The following is an 18,919-nucleotide window of genomic DNA, read 5'->3' as shown; positions in this document are numbered from 1 at the left end:
ACCTACCTCGGGAGCACTGACCCCCCCCCCCCCCCCCCCCCATCAAACCATCGTGGACACCAGTCCCCATTTCTCAGCCAGAGAAGCGTCAGTCTTCTTTTGCTCCTCTCACTAGAAAGGGGTCCCTTGGGTCACTCTCTTCCCAGGTTTTTACTAGTGGGAAAGATGACACCTGCCAGTGACTGAAGCGCCCAAAAGCAGCCGGTCGTAGGGCTTCACGATCACCCTCAGTGCCAGAGACTGAATCAGTGAAGCCCTCTCAGCCAGAGAAACCCAAGGAGCAGTGAGAGAAATCAAAAAAGAAGACCCCCAAGACCAAGGGAATTGCGGTGGCTCCTCCACCACTGCTACCTACAAGCTCTGTGTCTGAGGATGAGGTGGAGATTCTGGTGTCTGCTGAGGACCTAGATCTCACCAGATGCTCAGACACAATGGTTATAGACTGCTCAGGTAATAAATTAGTGGCAGCAGGAGACCCTGAGGCGTAAACTGCCTCTTTGAATGTTCCCTGCCTTCCCAGCCTCCTAATCATGTTATCCTTCAATGGAATTGCGGTGGTTTTTTCCACCACCTGGCTGAACTACAGCAATTGTTGAGCTTACACCTGCTTTCTGTGTTGCCCTCCAGAAAACGTGGTTCCTGGCAATGCGGACCTCTGCCCATCGCAGCTACAGGTGATATTACAAGAATCGTAGCGAATGTAATAGTGTCAGGTGGAGTTTGCATCTATGTCCTGAATTCAGTATGTAGTGAACCTGTGCCCCTTCAAACTCCTCTTGAAGCTGTGGCTGTCAGGATACAGACGACACAGGAAATAACTGTTTGCAACATATATCTCCTTCTAGATGGTCAGTACCCCTGAACATACTGGCTGCACTGATTGATCTACTACCTAAACCTTTCCTGCTTGTGGGCCATTTTAACTTTTATAACCTCTTGTGAGGTGGCACTGTGCTTACTGGCCGAGGTAGAGATGTCCTAAAGTAGAGATGTCGAAAATTTGCTGTCCCACCTCGGCCTCTGCCTCTGCCTCTTAAATATAGGTGCCCACACACATGTCAGTGTGGTACATGGGCAAATATTCGGCCATTGATCTCTCGGTCTGCAGTCCTGGCCTTCTCCCATCATGACGACCTGTGTGGTAGTGTCCACTTCCCCATCTTCCTGTCACTCCCCTCGCCATCATGCCCACGTACGCCTACCCAGATGGACTTTAAACAAGGCAGACTGTGTAGCCTTCACCTTTGCTGTCACCATTCAATCTTCCCCACGTGGTGCCATCGATGTTGTGATTGAGCAGGTCACTACAATGATCGTTTCTGCGGCGGGAAACGCAATCCCTTCTTTAGGGTGCCCACGGTGAAAGACAGTCTCTTGGTGGTTGCTGAGGTAATTAAAGTGCGTCAGCAAGATCTGCAGCGACATAACCGGCACCTTTCCCTGGAGCACCTAATAGCCTTTAAGTAGCTCCGTGCCCGCATTCGCCAGCTTATAAAACGATGGAAACAGGAGTCTTGGTAGAGGTACGTGTCGACCGTTGGTTGTCATACATCACCTTCCCAAGTCTGGATGAATATTAGATGTCTTTTTGGGTATCATACATCACCTTCCCAAGTCTGGATGAATATTAGATGTCTTTTTGGGTACCATACATCACCTTACCAAGTCTGGATGAATATTAGATGTCTTTTTGGGTACCATACATCACCTTACCAAGTCTGGATGAAGATCAGATGTCTCTTTGGGTACCAGACCCCAACACGTGCCCCTGGCGTTAACATCAATGGCTTGTTATCTACGGACGCAAACGCGATTGCCAAGCACTTTGCTGAGCACTGTGCTCGAGCTTCTGTGTTGGATAACTACCCCCAGCCTTCCGCACCTTCAAACGGCAGATGGAAAGGAAAGTCCTCTTGTTCACTGCAAGCCACAGTGAGCCCTATAACGCCACATTTACGGAATTGGAGCTCCTCAGCACCCATGCACATTGCCCCGACACAGCTCCTGGGCCGAATTGGATCCATAGTCAGATTGAACATCTCTCGTCTGACTACAGGCGTTAATCTCATCATCATCATCATCACCACCACCACCACCACCACCACCACCTTCTACCGGATCTAGTGCGATGGTGTCTATCCATCGCAGTGGAGGGAGAACACCATCATTCCTGTGCTCAAACCTGGTAAAAACCCGCTTGATGCGGATAGCTATCGGCCCATCAGCCTCACCAGCGTTCTTTGTAAGCTGCTGGAATGTATGATGTGTCGGCAATTGGGTTGGGTACTGGAGTCATGTGGCTTACTGGCTCCATGTCAGGGCGGCTTCCACCAGGGTCGCTCTACCACTGATAATCTTGTCCCTCGAGTCTGAACAGCATTTTCCAGATGCCAACATCTGGTCGCCATCTTTTATGACTTATGTGAAGCATATGACACGACCTGGCGATGTCGTGTCCTTGCTTGAGTGGGGTCTCTGGGGCCCCCTCCCCATTTTTATCCAAAACTTCCTGTCGCTCTGTACTTTCAGTGTCCAAGTTGGTGCCACCCGTTTTCAGGAGAATGGCGTTCTGCCGGACTCCTTATTGAGTGTGTCCCTATTTTTAGTGGCTATTATCAATCTAGCAGCAGCTGGAGGGCTGTCGGTCTCACCTTCTCTGTATGCGGATGACTTCAGCATGTTGTACAGCTCCTCCAGTACAGGTCATGCTGAATGGCACCTGCAGGGAGCCATTCACAAGGTGCAGTCATGGGCTGTAGCCGATGGCTTCCAGTTTTCAGCCACGAAGTCGGGTGTCTTGCACTTATGTCGGCATCACACCGTTGATCCTGAACTTCACCTTAATGACGATCCACTCACTGTAGTGGAAATATATCAATTCTTAGGACTGGTTTTAGACACCCGATTCACTTGACTACCTCATCTTCGTCAGCTTAAGCGGAATTGCTGGCAGCATCTCAATGCCCTCTTCTGCCTGCACATCACCAACAGGAATGCAGATCACTCTACGCTGTTGCAGCTCTACAGAGCCCTTGTTCAAACCCGTCTTGACTATGGGAGTCTGGTTTACGGTTTGGCAGTGCTCTCGGTGTTGTTTACTCAACCCGGTGCAGCACTGTGGTGTTAGCCTAGTGACGGGAGCTTTTAGAATGAGTCTGGTGACCAGTGTCCTGGTGGGTCCGGAGACCCTCCATTGCAGATCCGATGTTCAAAACTGCTCGCCAGTTATGTTGCACACATTCGTAGTTCTCTTGAGCATCCGAATTAACATCTCCTTTTCCCACCTGCAGCAGTTCATCTCCCGCAATGGTGGCCCAGTTTGGGCTAACAATTGCAGTTCGCGTTCTGTCTGAACTGGAGTCCTTCCCCTGACCACCTCTATTTGAGGTCCCTTCATGTGCACCTCCAGGGTGTACACCTCATCCAAAGCTTCATATGGACCCTTTGTATGGCCCTAAGGACTCCGTTAACCCCGCAACTGTCCGCTGTCATTTCCTCTCAATTCTTGATGTGTTCCGGGACTCTGAAGTTGTTTACACTGATGGCTCGATGGCTGATGGTAATGTTGGCTTCGCCTATGTCCACAGAGGCAATATTGAACAGCATTCCTTGCCCACTGGCTGGTGTGTATTCATTGCAGAGCTTGCAGGCTTCTCTTGTGCACTTCAGTACATCCGTTCCTGTCCTGGTGGGTCGTTTCTTCTCTGTTCTGACTCCCTGAGCAGCTTACAAGCTATCGACCAGTGCTACCTTCACCCTAATTTGGTAGCGACCATCCAGGATTCCATCTCTGCTCTGGAACGACCCAGTCGTTCAGTGGTGTTTGTGTGGACTCCAGGAGATTTCGGAATCCCAGGTAACAATCTTGCTGACAGGCTGGCCAAGCAAGCTAAGTGGAAACCACTTCTGGAGATGGACGTCTCTGAAACTGACCTGCGTTCTGTCTTACGCTGCAAAGTTTTTCGGCTTTGGGAGACAGAATGGAATAACAGTAAGCACAACAAAGTGCGTGTCATTAAGGAGACTGCGAATGTGTGGAAGTCTTCCCTGTGGGCTTCTTGCAGGGAATCGGTTGTCCTTTGTTGGCTCACAATGGCCATACATAGCTAATACATGGTTACCTCCTCTGAGGACCCACTTCAGTGTCGCTGTGGCTCACAACTGATGGTCATCCACCTCTTGCTGGACCACCCACTTTCCGCCGCTCTGCGGTGGACTTTTAACTTTCCCAGCACCTTACCTTCATTGTTGGGTGACAATGCCTCAACAGCAGCTTCTTTAGTCTTATGTTTTATTCATGTGGGTGGGTTTTATCATTTGATCTAAGTTTTAGCACGTGTTGTTTGTCCTTATTTTCAGTCAGCCATGGTAATATGCTTTCTTGTTTTAATCTCTTCTACCTCTTTCTTCCATCTCTCTGTGGTTTTCTTGTCTTCTTTTGTTCTTTATAGTGTTAGTTGCCTTTCTGTTGTTATTTTCATATTTCCTTCCTTTCGGTATTGTGCTCTACATCTCGTTTGTTTTCTTCTTTCCCCAGTATGATTATTTTAACAGGAACACGGGTCCAATGACCAGGCACTTTGGTCTCAATGTCCTACATGTCTTCAATGGTACTTCCTGGGGTGCCGATCGAACCACTGTCCTCCGTTTGTACCAGCGCCTTGTCTGTTCAAAACTCGACTATAGGTCCTTTGTTTATGTGTCTGCACGCCCACCCCTTTTACACTGTCTCAACACTATCCGGCACCGTGGCATCCATTTGGCCACGGGTGCATTTTACACCAGCCCAGTTGTGAGTCTGTATACTGAAGCTGCTGAATTACCACAGTCTTACCGTCGTGACTTTCTCCTCAGCATGTATGCAAGCCGTTTGTCTGCTGCGCTTGGCCACCCATCCTATTCCTCCTTCTTTGATGATTCCTTTGATCGTCAGTATGGGGCTGGTCCTTCTTATCTGTTACCTGCTGGAGTCTACTTTCGGCACTTGCTGCAGCGAATAAAGTTCGCACTACCTGCAACGTTCCCGGTGGGTGTGAACCCTTCGCCGCCTTGGGTTCATGAATCGGCCTGTGGTAACCTTGGCCATCATTTGCTTCCTAAGTACACTACTCCAGCCTCAGTCTGTTTCCTTCAGTTTCGCAACCTTCGCATGGAACTTCACAATAGTACCTTAGTGTACACTGATGGCTCTTGGATTGACTGTGGGGTCAGGTGTGCCTTTGTCATTGGCACCCATGTCTTTAGATATCGGCTTCCGGCACACTCCTCAGTATTTACAGCCGAGCTCTTCACCTCGTATCAGGCCACAGAGTACATCCGGCGACATTGCCTTTTTCAATTGTGTCCTCTGGTCAGTCTCACTCAGTGCCCTTCACTGTCTATGTTCACTGTACGCCGCCCATCTCTTAATGCAGCAGGTCCAGGAAAAATGTCAACTACTCACTCTTGGTGGAGCCAGGGTGATGTTTCTGTGGGTTCCTGGTTATGTCGGTCTGCCAGGAAATGAAGCTGCTGCCAAAGCTGCGGACCTGGTACCGCAGCCCGCGAGTACCTATATTCCCTCCAATGATCTCTTTGTTACTGTCTGTTAGGAGATGGTGTCCCTTTAGCATCGCCAATTGTTCTCCCTCCATGGGAATAAGCTCCAGCTGATTAAGCCTCTCCCAGCGGCTAAAACGACCTCCTGTCGGCCCTCCTGCCGGGAGGGGGTATTTTAACTTGGCTGCGTATTGGGCACTGCCTTTTTAGCCATCGTTATTTGCTAATTGGCGCTACCCACCACTTTGTACACATTGCGCCCAAGTTTTAACTGTCCGCTACTTACTGATGAACTGTCCATTTTTTGATGTTTTACGTTCCCGGTTGGGTATGGCGAAGGCCATTTAAGTTTTAGTTTTAGACCTCCATTTCAGTATGGTGTCTTTTTGAGCCCTTTTTCCACGTGCTTATTTTTAGCTGTCTTCTATTATGTCGGTGGTGTCTGACATGTAGTTGTTTTTCAACTCCTCTCTGTCTTCGAGTTCTATAGTTTTGACTTGGGCGCGCTGACCCCAGTTGTTTTTGCACCCTAAAACAAAGCAAACATGAGTGATACCAGGCTTCCCCAAATCCTTTTAAGTTCAACGAAAGGTTTGGGCTGTGTGAGAGAGAGAGGTAGAATGATGAACTAAGAGTCACTTTGATTGAAAGTAATTTTGATACAATGATATTTTTTCTTCCAGTTAGTATTCTTCTCTAAGACCTCGAGTACCAATCAGAGCTCAATTCAGCTTCATGTTGATATTAATAAATAAGCAGTGATCTTATTTGTAGAGTTTATCATTGAAATCCTTGGTACCTCAAAAGGGATATTTCATTTACGGGAAGTTTAAACTCAAGTAATGGAATGAGCTTCCAGAATGGAGGCATTAAGTGACTTTAATTTGGAAATGTAGTCTGAAATGTGAGTCAAGAAGTGAATCTCTCAAGTGAAGATTTCAGTTCTAAAGAAATATGCAGAACAGGACCCTCACACAGTTTGTTGCAAAATCTCTCAAGAATTTTGTAAACCATTGGAGTATGTGAAACCTATGGAGATGACTACTCAAATTGCTTTTGAAGGTATGACGACGTGGTATTTCATGTAAAACTGAACAGTAGCACTGTGAGAAGCAAGATTAAATTATATGATTACCAAATTGATTTCTAGCCTTTTCTTGTTTTACTCTAAGCTGGCCGGCTATGTTGCTTTTCGAAATAATATGTCAGTATGAATCATAGATAAAAGTTAATGAAAATTTGTGACAAAGCAAATGCAGTAATTTGAATGTAGCATACACCATTAGTATGAGAAACAGTGTCTCTCATGAACCATCTTCACATAATGACATAGAAACAGATCGAAAAACAGGGCAAAGGACAGTGGCCTTGGTGGGATTGCTGCATCATGTAACGCCGGAAATGCATATCCTCCTATTTCTATCTATTGTACTATTATTTTTTTTCCCTTGTTTTGTTACCTCAAGATATGACATTTCTGTCTATTTATATATTGTAATTGCTTTACTGTTTGGATATATATATATTTATGCACTTATGTCGATGTATAATTGGTTTGTTTCGTAAATAGTATTTGTATTTTTACGCTGGGTCTTGCCTAGGGAAAACTGCTATCGAACGATTACATCGATAGGTCGTGTGAAGACTCAAAGTGTGTAGGATCTTTGGTAGTGTTAACTCTGCCGCGTGGAGCGCGGGCAGAGCAGTCGGAGTCTGGGGAGTAGCGAGTGGAGCAGGTGTTGTGTGACGCTCCCGCGAGTTGCCGCGCTTTCGGGGTTTGGCAGCATGTAATTGCGCTCGACTCGCGATGATAGTTTCTGACATGGTGTCGCGGATGGGAAGCATTAGCTGGCGCACATCAAGAGCCCGTTTCGCCTGGTGACCGTGTCGAGAAGAAGGTGCGCCAACATCCAGCTTCTGCAACAGCGACGGCCGACAATGAGTGACTGTCGCCACCTCCTCGATCGACGGCTTCAAACCTTCAATCAACCAACAAGGAAGACTAAAAGCACGTAAAGTTTCAGAACTGTATGGCAGACCTCAGCTTTTCAAATTGTTCCATTTGTCTCGCAAAATTACAGCAACTTAGCATGAACCTTTGTTGTTCATTGTCCCAATTGCATTGCCAAGCAGGGTCCCTTCCTTTTCCGAAATGAACCCGAGTGTCGTTGAAATTCAAACGCCAGCATTAAAATGATATAATTAGATTTCACTGCTTTAATTTCAAAGTTCAGTAGCTGGCTACAATATTTAGGTTACACGAGCACAAATTTAGAGTGCGAGTTTTGTTAGCATATTTTAGCTTACCTGTGACTGCAGCTCAGCTTGGTACGTACTAAATTTTACTATTGTTAATAGTTCAGAATCATTTAATTCAAGTTCAAAGTTAAATCTCTCGTTTCTAAATTGCGTAGAGTCAAGTTGCTTTTGAAATGGTTGTTGAGGTAGACCAAGACTAACCGTATTTTACTGGATTTCGATGTGCTTCAGAAAGAAAGCTCACTATTAACTTCAGTCACTAAATTAACTTTCGATTTTCCGGCTTTATTAATTCTTTTGCTAAATTAAGTCAGAGTGTAGCGAAATTTATTACTTCTGACAAACTTTCAGTTTTCACACTACACGTGTCAGCCTTCAGTTGCCACGCTTCTAGTGTTAATTATATGTGTAATAACCTTTCTTTTTCAGTTACTATAGTAATTGTCCTTAGGACTGGCGACCGTGATTTCCCCCAAATCTCAAATATCTAATTACCGCTAGTAATTGTTAACGTAACGGCCGCACAATTACTTTCTTTATTAACTTTGCCCCTTTTCAAAATTAATTTCCACCAGTTTCATTTGCATTTTTCCTTTCATTTAGATGTAACCCTTTCCTCCCTCTTTACCGACAGATTAACTTCGGTGACGATTGCTTTTCCCAAATTTCCATTAGGTACACGCGGTTTCATTTTTCACTGTCATTAAGGTCGGTAAGTGAGGAGGAGGTTACAATCATATATTATAAGTAAAAAATATTATGAATAGCTTTTGGGGGAATATGTTCAAAGCAGTTGCTGATACCGTTTGATAAAATGCAAGTGTGTTGTTCTAGAAATTGTAAAATTTGTAGGCAGATGTTCTTTTAAAATGTGATTGACTGTTGTCATTCATGTAGTTTGGACGAAGATTTTCTGTTCAGCTAATAAGGTTGAATTATTGCACAAAAAAAAAAAAGGGTAACTTGAAATTGTATGAGACTTAACACCAGTGAATTTTATGCTCATGAAAAATTACTGTATAAAAATTCTGTATTGCAAGTAAGACCAAGAGGACTTTGCTTGGTTGATATGTAATGTAATACATGTTTTGACATTTAATAGATATTTCCAAAATTAAAATTGTCGTGTAGAAGGATCGCCAACAAACAATTATTTTTAGAGAATGAGAAAAGAAAACTAGATACTTCTTAAAAGAAATTATACTATCTTCAAAATTATCTTGGTTTTAACATTTAACTTGTGGTCACTGTGATTCAGACTGGATTTGTGTATAATGTTAATTGAACATCTATAACACAGATTTTTTTTCTTTTTTCCCCCTCCACTTGTCAATTTGTGGAAAATGGTTTTGTCATCATTTGTTTGAACATACAGTAATTTTAAATTCCTCATAAACTGCTGAAGATCAGCCAAAGAACATTTTTAATGTTTTCAGGTACGCCAAGTGAAAAATGATCCTTTGACACTCACAAAGTGTTTAACAATTGTGTCAGAAATGATGCAGTCTCCAGATGTAACTGGCCTGACACCACAGCTACGCAGTCTGCTGGACAATTTTGTTTTAAACAATTTAGAGGTATTGCATCACAATCATTTTTCATTCTGTATTTTGATTTTGTGACAGTAATTTATTTTTGGTAAGCGCTTAGAATTGAATAGATAAATGGAACAGAGAATAACTTGTTTCCCTAGTAAAGGAAATGGTGCATGATGATGAGAGTTTTCTTTATATGATCAGTAGTTTGATATCTTGTTAGTGTTGCTTAATTGATTAGACACCTCTGTTTAAATGCCTTAATGTTAGTTGTAGTTTACTGAGAGTAGCACAGGGCAGTACATAAATTTTGGGACTCAGTTATTTAAGGAGGTGATAAGCAAATAAAACACTCGCTGCATTACTTTCAGAGAGTGGAGTAAATTAAGAACAGATAACACTCTACAAGGTGGGTTCTGTGTGTTTGACCAAATATCATGTTACAGAGTAAGAGCTAGTCATCTAATTTTCCAACTGAGTTCCATTTCTTTACTGCAGTGTTTGAGTTGAGTGAGTAACACTGGTTAACTTTTTAATTTGTCTACAGAAGGATCCAGCCCCCCAGGGGGTCCACAACTCTTTTGTGGACATGTGCGTAGCGAGCACGGGACCCCGAGCTAATGTGGCCCTCTTTCCTTTCCGGGCTGCATACCTTCCCTTCCCTTTCCGCATCCCTCCCCGTCCCCCATCTTCGCCCCCCCCCCCCCCCCCCCCTCACCTCTGGCTCTTTCCTTCCCTTTCTCCCCCTCTGGGAGTATGGTTTGTGCCTACGTCCGGAGACGGACGCTCGAAACTGTTCCAAATTCCTTGCTTTTACACTTGCAAGTCCTCGTCCTTCCTCTGTCCTTCTCTTTTCCTTCCCTCTTCTCCTTGCCCTTTTCTCCGCTGCGGCGTTTGAGACCCCCTTTTCTTTCCTTTCCCTTTTTCTTTTTTCCTCCCTGTGCGTGTCTGAAGGCCGACCCACGCACTTCCATGCGTAGCCGGTGACGGGGTAATGCGTAATTCCCCGCCCCGGGTAGACAGGTAGGACACGTACGTACCCCCTGGTAACGGCCAGGCCCAGGGAGGGGTGATTACCCGAGCTGATACCTTCCGAAAGTGCCGATTGGTCCCTCCGTCCGTTTGTCGGGATGTGTGACCTGAGGTGTGAACAATCACCTAAGGCGGGTGTGCCCTCAGTGAGGGCCCCCACAAGGGAGGAGCGCGCCATCGGAGACGCCGGTAATCATGGGGGATTCTTCCACAATGGTTTCCTCACCTTCCACTATGTCTGCTCACAAACGTAAGTTCACTGAGTCTCAGCCACAGACGGTTCTTCCATCGTTGCCACAGTTCCTTGTTGTTTCTCGGTCTGACGAAGGTCACGACTTTTCCACGGTCAACCCTTTCATTATTCAGAAAGGTGTCGACGCAATTGCGGGTCCTGTGAAGTCTTGTTCCAGATTACGGAATGGCACCCTGTTGTTAGAAACACACAGTGCCCTCCAGGCTCAAAAATTGCTGCGTACTTCTCTGCTCCACACCTTCCCTGTCCGGGTGGAACCGCACCTTACCTTAAATTCCTCGCGTGGAGTCGTTTATACACGCTCCCTCGATGGATTGTCTGACGAAGAAATTCAGCACTATCTGTCTGACCAGGGCGTCACGGCTGTTCATCGGGTTATGAAAAGGGTTGACTCGAACATCATTCCAACCCGCACTGTCTTCTTGACATTTGACAAAGTTCAACTCCCATCAAAAATCAAAGCAGGCTATGAGATAATTTCCGTTCGCCCTTATGTCCCAAACCCTACGCGTTGCTATCGATGTCAGCGGTTCAATCACACCAGCCAGTCCTGTTCCAATCCGGCCAAATGTGTTACGTGTGGCAGGGATGCCCATGAGGGTGCTTGTCGACCTCCATCCCCTCGCTGCATCAACTGTATGGGTGACCATGCTGCTTCCTCTCGAGATTGCCCCGTTTTTAAGGACGAAAAGCTGATCCAGGAAATAAGAGTGAAGGAAAAGGTGTCGACCTTTGCTGCTCGAAAGTTACTCGCCAGTCGACAGCCCACCGTGCCTCAGAAAGGAAAATACAGCGCTGTCCTTGCCTCTCCTCGGCCAACAAAGGAGGCGGCCACGCAGACTTGCGACCTCACATTTAGTACCACGGTCGTCAGATCGGCCAGCGCAAAGATCGCCCGTTCAACCTCACCACTTTCGCCTGCCCACTCTATGGCTCACCCTTCGTCGGGTTCTGCTAAATCTCGAGCCCAAAAGTCAGACGCCAAGTATTCGAAAAAAGAGCATTCTCGAGAAGAGTTTTTACGTACTGCAACTTCACAACCATCGGTTCCTCCTTCATCTAAACATCATACCTCCAAGAAGGCTACGAAGAAACACAGTTCCTCTCCTTCTCCGCCAAGGCGTGTCCCATCTACAGCACCACCTGGCGGAAATCGCCCTCGGCCATCTTCTGTGTCGCCGAGGCGCACTGCTGGTGGCCGGTCAACTGGCCGATCGTTGGTGGCAGGAGCTGCTCCTGACCAACCTATGGATCAGGATCTTCTGCCTTCGACTGAATGCCATTCCATGCTGTCGGTCGCAAGCTCTGAGCAGTCGTTGAGTTGACAGCACCCTTGGTCACGTTCCTCCATTTTCTGTTCACCCTATGTCCATTATCCACTGGAATATCCGCGGCATTCGCGCCAATCGGGAGGAATTGTCGATCCTCTTAAGATCCTACTCGCCGGTCATCTTCTGTCTTCGGGAAACAAAGCTGCGTCCCCATGACCGCTTTGTTCTCCCTCATTTTCAGTCCGTCCGATATGACCTCCCCTCTGTTGAAGGCACTCCAGCCCATGGAGGACTCATGATTCTGCTCCATGATACTCTCCATTATCACCCAATCCCCTTAAACACTTCCTTCCAAGCTGTCGCCGTCCGTCTTTCCCTTTCTGGCTACACGTTCTCTCTTTGTACGGTATACATTCCATCGTCTACACCAATGGCACGAGCTGATCTCCTTCATCTTCTTGATCAGCTTCCACCCCCCTATTTGCTGGTTGGGGACTTCAATGCCCACCACCCGCTTTGGGGATCTCCGCATCCTTGTCCACGTGGCTCACTATTGCTAGATGTCTTCCACCAAGCGGATCTAGTCTGCCTCAACACTGGGGTCCCCACATTTTTGTCTGCCTCCACGGCAAATTTCTCCCATTTGGACCTTGCGGTCGGTACTGTTCCGCTAGCTCGGCGCTTCGAATGGTTCGCCCTTGATGATACACACTCGAGTGACCACTTTCCATGTGTTCTTCGACTGCAGCCTCAACTGCCATATATGCGCTCGCGACGCTGGAAGTTTGCCCAAGCCGATTGGACACTTTTTTCGTCTCTAGCGACATTCGATGACCGTCGCTTTCCCAGCGTCGACGATGAGGTCACTCATTTTACCGACGTTATTCTCACAGCTGCGGAACGTTCAATACCACGCACCTCCGAATTGCCCCGGCGCCCTCCAGTTCCATGGTGGAACGAGGCATGCCGTGACGCAATACGTGAGCGGCGATGTGCTCTTCGCATTTTCCGTCACCATCCAACTTTGGCCAACTGTATCCGATATAAGCAGCTCCGTGCGCGATGCCGTCGCGTCATCCGCGATAGCAAGAAGGCAAGCTGGAAATTCTTTATTAGCTCATTTAACACCTTCACTCCCTCCTCGGAAGTTTGGAGTTGGCTTCGACGGTTTTCAGGCGCGCCTAGTTTCTCCCCGGTCTCTGGGCTCACTGTCGCGCATGATACCTTAGTGGACCCCGTCGCAATTTCTAACTCATTGGGTCAGCACTTTGCTGAGATTTCGAGCTCTTCAAATTACCCGCCAGCGTTTCTCCCGAAGAAACGTGCAGCGGAAGTGCGACATCTTGCTTTCTCCTCTCAAAATCACGAAAGCTACAATATTATTTTCTCCATGCGCGAACTCCAACATGCACTCTCTTCTTCTCACTCCTCCGCCCCAGGACCGGATGGTATCCATGTCCAAATGTTGCTGCATTTATCAACCCATAGCCTGCGTAACCTCCTTCGCCTTTATAATCGAATTTGGACCGACAGTACCTTTCCCAGGCGATGGCGGGAAGCTATTGTCGTTCCCGTTCCGAAACCTGGAAAGGACAAACATCTCCCCTCTAGCTATCGCCCCATTTCTCTCACGAGTAGTGTCTGTAAGGTTTTGGAGCATATGGTGAATTACCGTTTAGCTTGGTGGCTGGAATCCCGCAGTCTTTTAACACCAGCCCAATGCGGATTCCGAAAGCATTGTTCTGCCGTTGACCATCTTGTTGCTCTCTCCACTTATATCATGAACAATTTTCTCCGGAAACGCCAAACGGTAGCAATATTTTTTGATCTGGAGAGAGCATACGATACCTGTTGGAGGACAGGCATCCTCCGCACACTGTTCTCTTGGGGCTTTAGAGGCCGGCTGCCCCTTTTTCTTCGCGAATTTATGGCAGAGCGCACATTTAGGGAGCGGGTGAACACTACTCTCTCCCGTACTTTCTCCCAAGAAAACGGGGTACCCCAGGGCTCCGTGCTGAGTGTTGTACTGTTTGCCATCGCCATTAATCCAATTATGGATTGTCTCCTTCCTGATGTCTTGGGCTCCCTCTTTGTGGACGATTTTGCGATCTACTGCAGCTCTCAACGGACCAGCCTTCTTGAAAGACGTCTTCAAGGATGTCTCGATCGCCTCCACTCGTGGAGCATCGAAACCGGCTTCCGTTTCTCACCCAGTAAGACCGTTTGTGTTAATTTTTGGCGACGTAAGGAGTTTCTTCCGCCCTCCTTACATCTAGGTCCTGTCAACCTTCCGTTTTCCGACGTCGCTAAATTCTTGGGTCTTATGTTTGACAGAAAACTGTGCTGGTCCTGCCACGTTTCCTATCTTTCGGCTCGCTGTCTGCGTTCCCTTAACACCCTCCGTGTCCTGAATGGTACCTCTTGGGGAGCGGACCGAGTGGTCCTTCTCCGCCTCTATCGCGCCTTAGTGCGCTCGAAGTTGGATTATGGAAGCATAGTCTACTCCTCTGCTCGGCCGTCTATTCTTCGGCGTCTCGACTCTATCCACCACCGTGGATTACGTTTAGTGTCTGGAGCTTTCTACACCAGCCCTGTGGAAAGCCTTTATGCTGAGACTGCTGAACCTCCGCTGTCCAATCAGCGGGCAGTCCTTCTGAGTCATTATGCTAGCCATCTGTCTTCCATGCCTGCTAATCCAGCCCATGATCTTTTTTTCGACGCCTCCTTTGATGTCGGGTATGCAGGCCGCTCCTCCTCCCTACTACCCCCGGGAGTCCGCTTCCGTCAACTGCTCCATTCTCTTTCCTTCCGCTTTCCTAAAACCTTCTTGACAACTTGGGGTACAGCACCGCCTTGGCTCCGTCCCCGGATCGACTTGCTCAGAGACCTATGTCAATTTCCCAAGGATGGTACCCCTACACTTGTTTACCGTCGGGCATTTGCTGCTCTATGTGCACAAATGACGGAAGCCACATTTATTTACACCGATGGCTCGAAAACATCGTTAGGTGTAGGGAGTGCCTATATTGTTGGCGACACCCCAAATCACTTTCGGCTTCCCGACCAGTGTTCGGTTTATACTGCGGAGCTTTACGCTGTTCTCCAGGCTGTCCACTACATCCACCGCCATCAGCGGATACAGTACGTAATCTGCTCAGATTCTCTCAGCTCTCTCCTAAGTCTCCAAGCTCTTTACCCTGTGCACCCTCTGGTCCACCGGATTCAGGACTGTCTGCGCTTGCTCCACCTGGGGGGCGTCTCAGTGGCGTTCCTCTGGCTCCCGGGACACGCTGGTATCTGTGGAAATGAGGCGGCCGATATAGCGGCCAAGGCTGCAGTCTCTCTTCCTCGGCCAGCTATTCAGTCTCTTCCGTTTACCGAGCTACGGAGCAGTTTATGTCGCCAAGTTGCTCATTTATGGCATGTGCATTGGTCAACAATTCCCCACAATAAATTGCGGGAAGTGAAAGCCCTTCCTTGCGCTTGGACCTCTTCCTCCCGAACGCGTCGTCGGGAGGAGGTAATTTTAGCTAGACTCCGGATAGGGCACTGTCTTTTTAGTCATCGACATCTTTTAAGCGGTGATCCTCCCCCACTCTGTCCCCACTGCTCTCAGCTGTGGACGGTCAGACACCTTTTATTTGAATGCCCCTATTTTAATCCGTTACGCTCCCGTCTACAGCTATCGACTGATCTATCGTCGATTTTAGCAGATGACACGCGCTCAGCTGACCGCGTTCTACAGTTTATTAGTGACAGTGAAATGACGTCAGTCATTTGAAGCCTTTTTTTGGGGGACAACCAACCCCTTTCTGTAGTGGATTTTTATGCATTCCTTCTGCCTTTAGTTTCTCAAATTTTATGACTTTGTTCCCATTGCTGCTGATTTTCAATTTCGTTTTTTTCCTGTTTTCTACGTCACGGGCTGGGCGCTAATGACCATAGAAGTTTTGCGCCCCAAAACCACAAACAAAAAAAAAAAAAAAAAAAAAAAAAAAAGAAGGATCCAGGTTCAAATCCTGAACAAACTGCTGTTTCTCTAAAATATAACTTGATGTCAGTATAGTGCAATTATTACCCCATTTATTGTTCCACTGATATCATTCTGTTTGGAAATAAATTCAAACAACAAGATAAAATGTAAAAAATTATTAATGAATTTTTGAGAGGCACATGGTATAAAATGACCCCAACAAATGTAGTGGAGAAGAGCAGTCTGTACTGATTTCGTGTTTTGAAGATTCCTGCCACTCTTTCACATGTCTTTTAGTATCAGTTGTCGCTCATATTTTGTTATGTATTCATTAACTATTACTTTGTAGGCTTACAAAGAAAATTTCAAACATTGTGTTTCTTTCTTTATTTCAGGTACCAGATGTGGAAGTCCTGAATGCAAGGATTCGTACTTTGGCTTTATATTCTCTATGGGATGTAGAACTTGCTAAAAAGTACATGAATCTCTTCATGTTTTATTTCAATGTACGTTAATTTTCCCAAATTGCTACACCTAATTTTTAAAATATTTTTGATTGAATTTAATATGATGGGTAAAAATCCTAACTGAAATATAGTGATATGAAGCAGATTTGAGCAGTGGATAGACCAGGTGTCGATAACCACAGAGCCTACAGGTCATGAGATGACTGCTGGTCATAAAAGTAATGAAAAGTTAATGAAATTGAATGGGTGGTCATGAATTTTGTTTTATTTGTAAAGCAGATGGGATTCTAGAATGGAGTAGCAAGTTAGCACTACCCCCAGAAGTGTTGTATCCATTTGTCTATTTAACAAAAAATTACAAGGGTTGGAACTTAAATAATGGCAACTATTTATTCACAACCGATACAAAGGAGTTACATGTTTGCACCAGTTATTGTCCTTCAAAGTAGTCACCAACGTTCTGTAGAACCTGTTGCCAGTGATGCGGAAGGCGTAGTATACCGTTAGCAGAGCCTGTTCTGTTGATGGTCCGAATGGAACAGTCTAAAGTTGTGGTGATTATTGTGTTCGACTGTGATGGTGTTATCCTAATGCATTACGTTCCTCCACGGCAGACTGTCAGTGCACAATATTACTGTTCGTTTTTGGAGCACCACCTGTGATCAGCTTAGCGAAAGAAGTCGCTTTCTGCGCAACCCACCAAACATTTTAAACGACAATGCGCGGGTGCATACAGCACAAGCTGTGGCTTTTCTGTTTGGCCAATGGGACTGGGAAGTACTGTACCATCCACCATACTCCCCAGACTTAAGTCCTTGTTACTTTGATTTGATTCCGAAGATGAAGGAACCACTTCGTGGCATTTGCTTTAGAACTGTTCCAGAGGTTCGACAAGCAGTAGACCGCTCCATTCGCACCATCAACAGAACAGGCTCTGCTAACAGTATACTACGCCTTCCACGTCAACAAAGTATTACAACCATGTATTTGTATGAGTTGGCCAATTACAGTAGTGATTCATTGATATTATAGTCATAGGATACAGCATTTTAGTTTTGTTTTAAGTGCACAATAAAACATTTCTGAACATTCAAAGCAAGTTGCCAATCTTTGCGCCACTTTTTAATCTTATCAAGAACTTACTGAACATTTATGCAGCTACTTTCAGACAGTACATCATTTTAGATAACTGCATCATCTGCAAAAAGCCTGAGGTTACAATTAATATTGTCTGCAAGGTCATTAATATACAATGTAAAAGGCAAGGGTCTCAACATGCCAACCTGGGGGACACCCGGAGTTACTTATACATCTGAGGATGACACTGTATCCAAGATAACATGCTGTGTCTTCCCTACCAAAAAGTCCTGAGTCCAGGTACAAATTTCACTTGGTACCCCCATATGACTGTACTGTCGACAATAAGCTTAAGTATGGTACTGAGCCAAATGCTTCTCGGAAATCAAGAAATACTGCATCTACCTCTTGCCTTGTATGTCATGTGAGAAAAGTGCAAGTTGGATTACATGATTGATGTTTTTGGAATTGTTACTGGTTGGCATAGAGGATGTCATTCTGTTCAAGATGCCCCGTTATGTTTGAGTTCAGAACATGTTCGAAGATTTTGCAACAAATCAGTGTCAAGGATACTGGATGGTAGTTTTGTGGAACTCTTCTACTAGTCTTGTTGTAGACAGGTGTGACCTGTGCTTTTTCCCAGGAACTGTGTGTTGCTTTTTGTTGGAGAGATCTATGATATATTGTAGTTAGAAGAGGGGGCTATCATTGTCTGTGTTCAAATTCCCCTGTTAATCCTGGTTGGTTATGGTCCCACACACTTGAACAGTATTCAAGGATAATTACAGAGTAAGTAATCTCATTTGCTGACTAATTACATATATCCAGTATCCCATTAAAGAACTTCTGCCACCTGGTAGATCAAAAACTGAGCCTATGTGATTAATAAATTTCTAATCCTTGCTAATTGTTACACCCTGGCATTTGTATGAGTTGACTCTTTGCAGCTGTGACTGATTTGTAGTCTGCTTGCTATCTGCATTGTGTGAAGTGCAGATTTCTAGGCTATTTAACGTTTAAACTGAGACACAAATTTGGAAACACCATTTTGAAATCTTAGAAACATTTAACCGGCCGTTAGTGCAGCTGTTTTCAGATAGTACATTACTACAAGTAACCGCATTGTCCGCTAAAAGTCTGACGGTATTGTTAATATTGTCCACCAGGTCGTGAATGTACAACATGAGCAGCAAAGGTTCCAACATACTTCTGGGGATGCACTGAAAATATTTCTACTTCTGTCAATGACTCTCCATCAGAAATAGTGTTGCTTCCTTTCTACCGAGAAATCCTCTATCCAGTCACAAATGATGTTTGATACATCGTATGATTATATATTAATCAATAAATGTTGAAGTAATGATTCAGATCCTTTTCAGTCAAGAAATACTACGCATACTTGATTATCATAATCTGTGGCTTTCATGGTATTGTGAAAGATAGGCTCAAGTTCGGTTTTGCATGCCCGATGATTCTGTATGGATGTCATTCTGTTCAAGATACATCATTGGATT

General features: G+C 45.7%; 1 protein-coding gene across 2 annotated transcripts in view; it reads left to right on the top strand.

Moving 5' to 3' along the window:
- Positions 1–18,919, top strand: part of LOC126475468 (condensin complex subunit 3) — a 193,202-nt gene that overhangs the window by 108,041 nt on the left and 66,242 nt on the right. For both annotated transcript variants that reach the window (XM_050103353.1, XM_050103352.1), the window contains exons 11-12: positions 9,234–9,374; positions 16,257–16,367. In XM_050103353.1, the coding sequence (XP_049959310.1) occupies positions 9,234–9,374; positions 16,257–16,367 (252 nt within the window). The remainder of the gene's footprint in view (positions 1–9,233; positions 9,375–16,256; positions 16,368–18,919) is intronic.

Source organism: Schistocerca serialis, chromosome 4 (assembly GCF_023864345.2).
Source record: "Schistocerca serialis cubense isolate TAMUIC-IGC-003099 chromosome 4, iqSchSeri2.2, whole genome shotgun sequence".
NCBI classification, from domain to species: Eukaryota; Metazoa; Arthropoda; class Insecta; order Orthoptera; family Acrididae; genus Schistocerca; species Schistocerca serialis.
The sequence above is the reverse complement of the archived record's forward strand: the minus strand, read 5'-3'. Positions and strand labels throughout refer to the sequence as shown.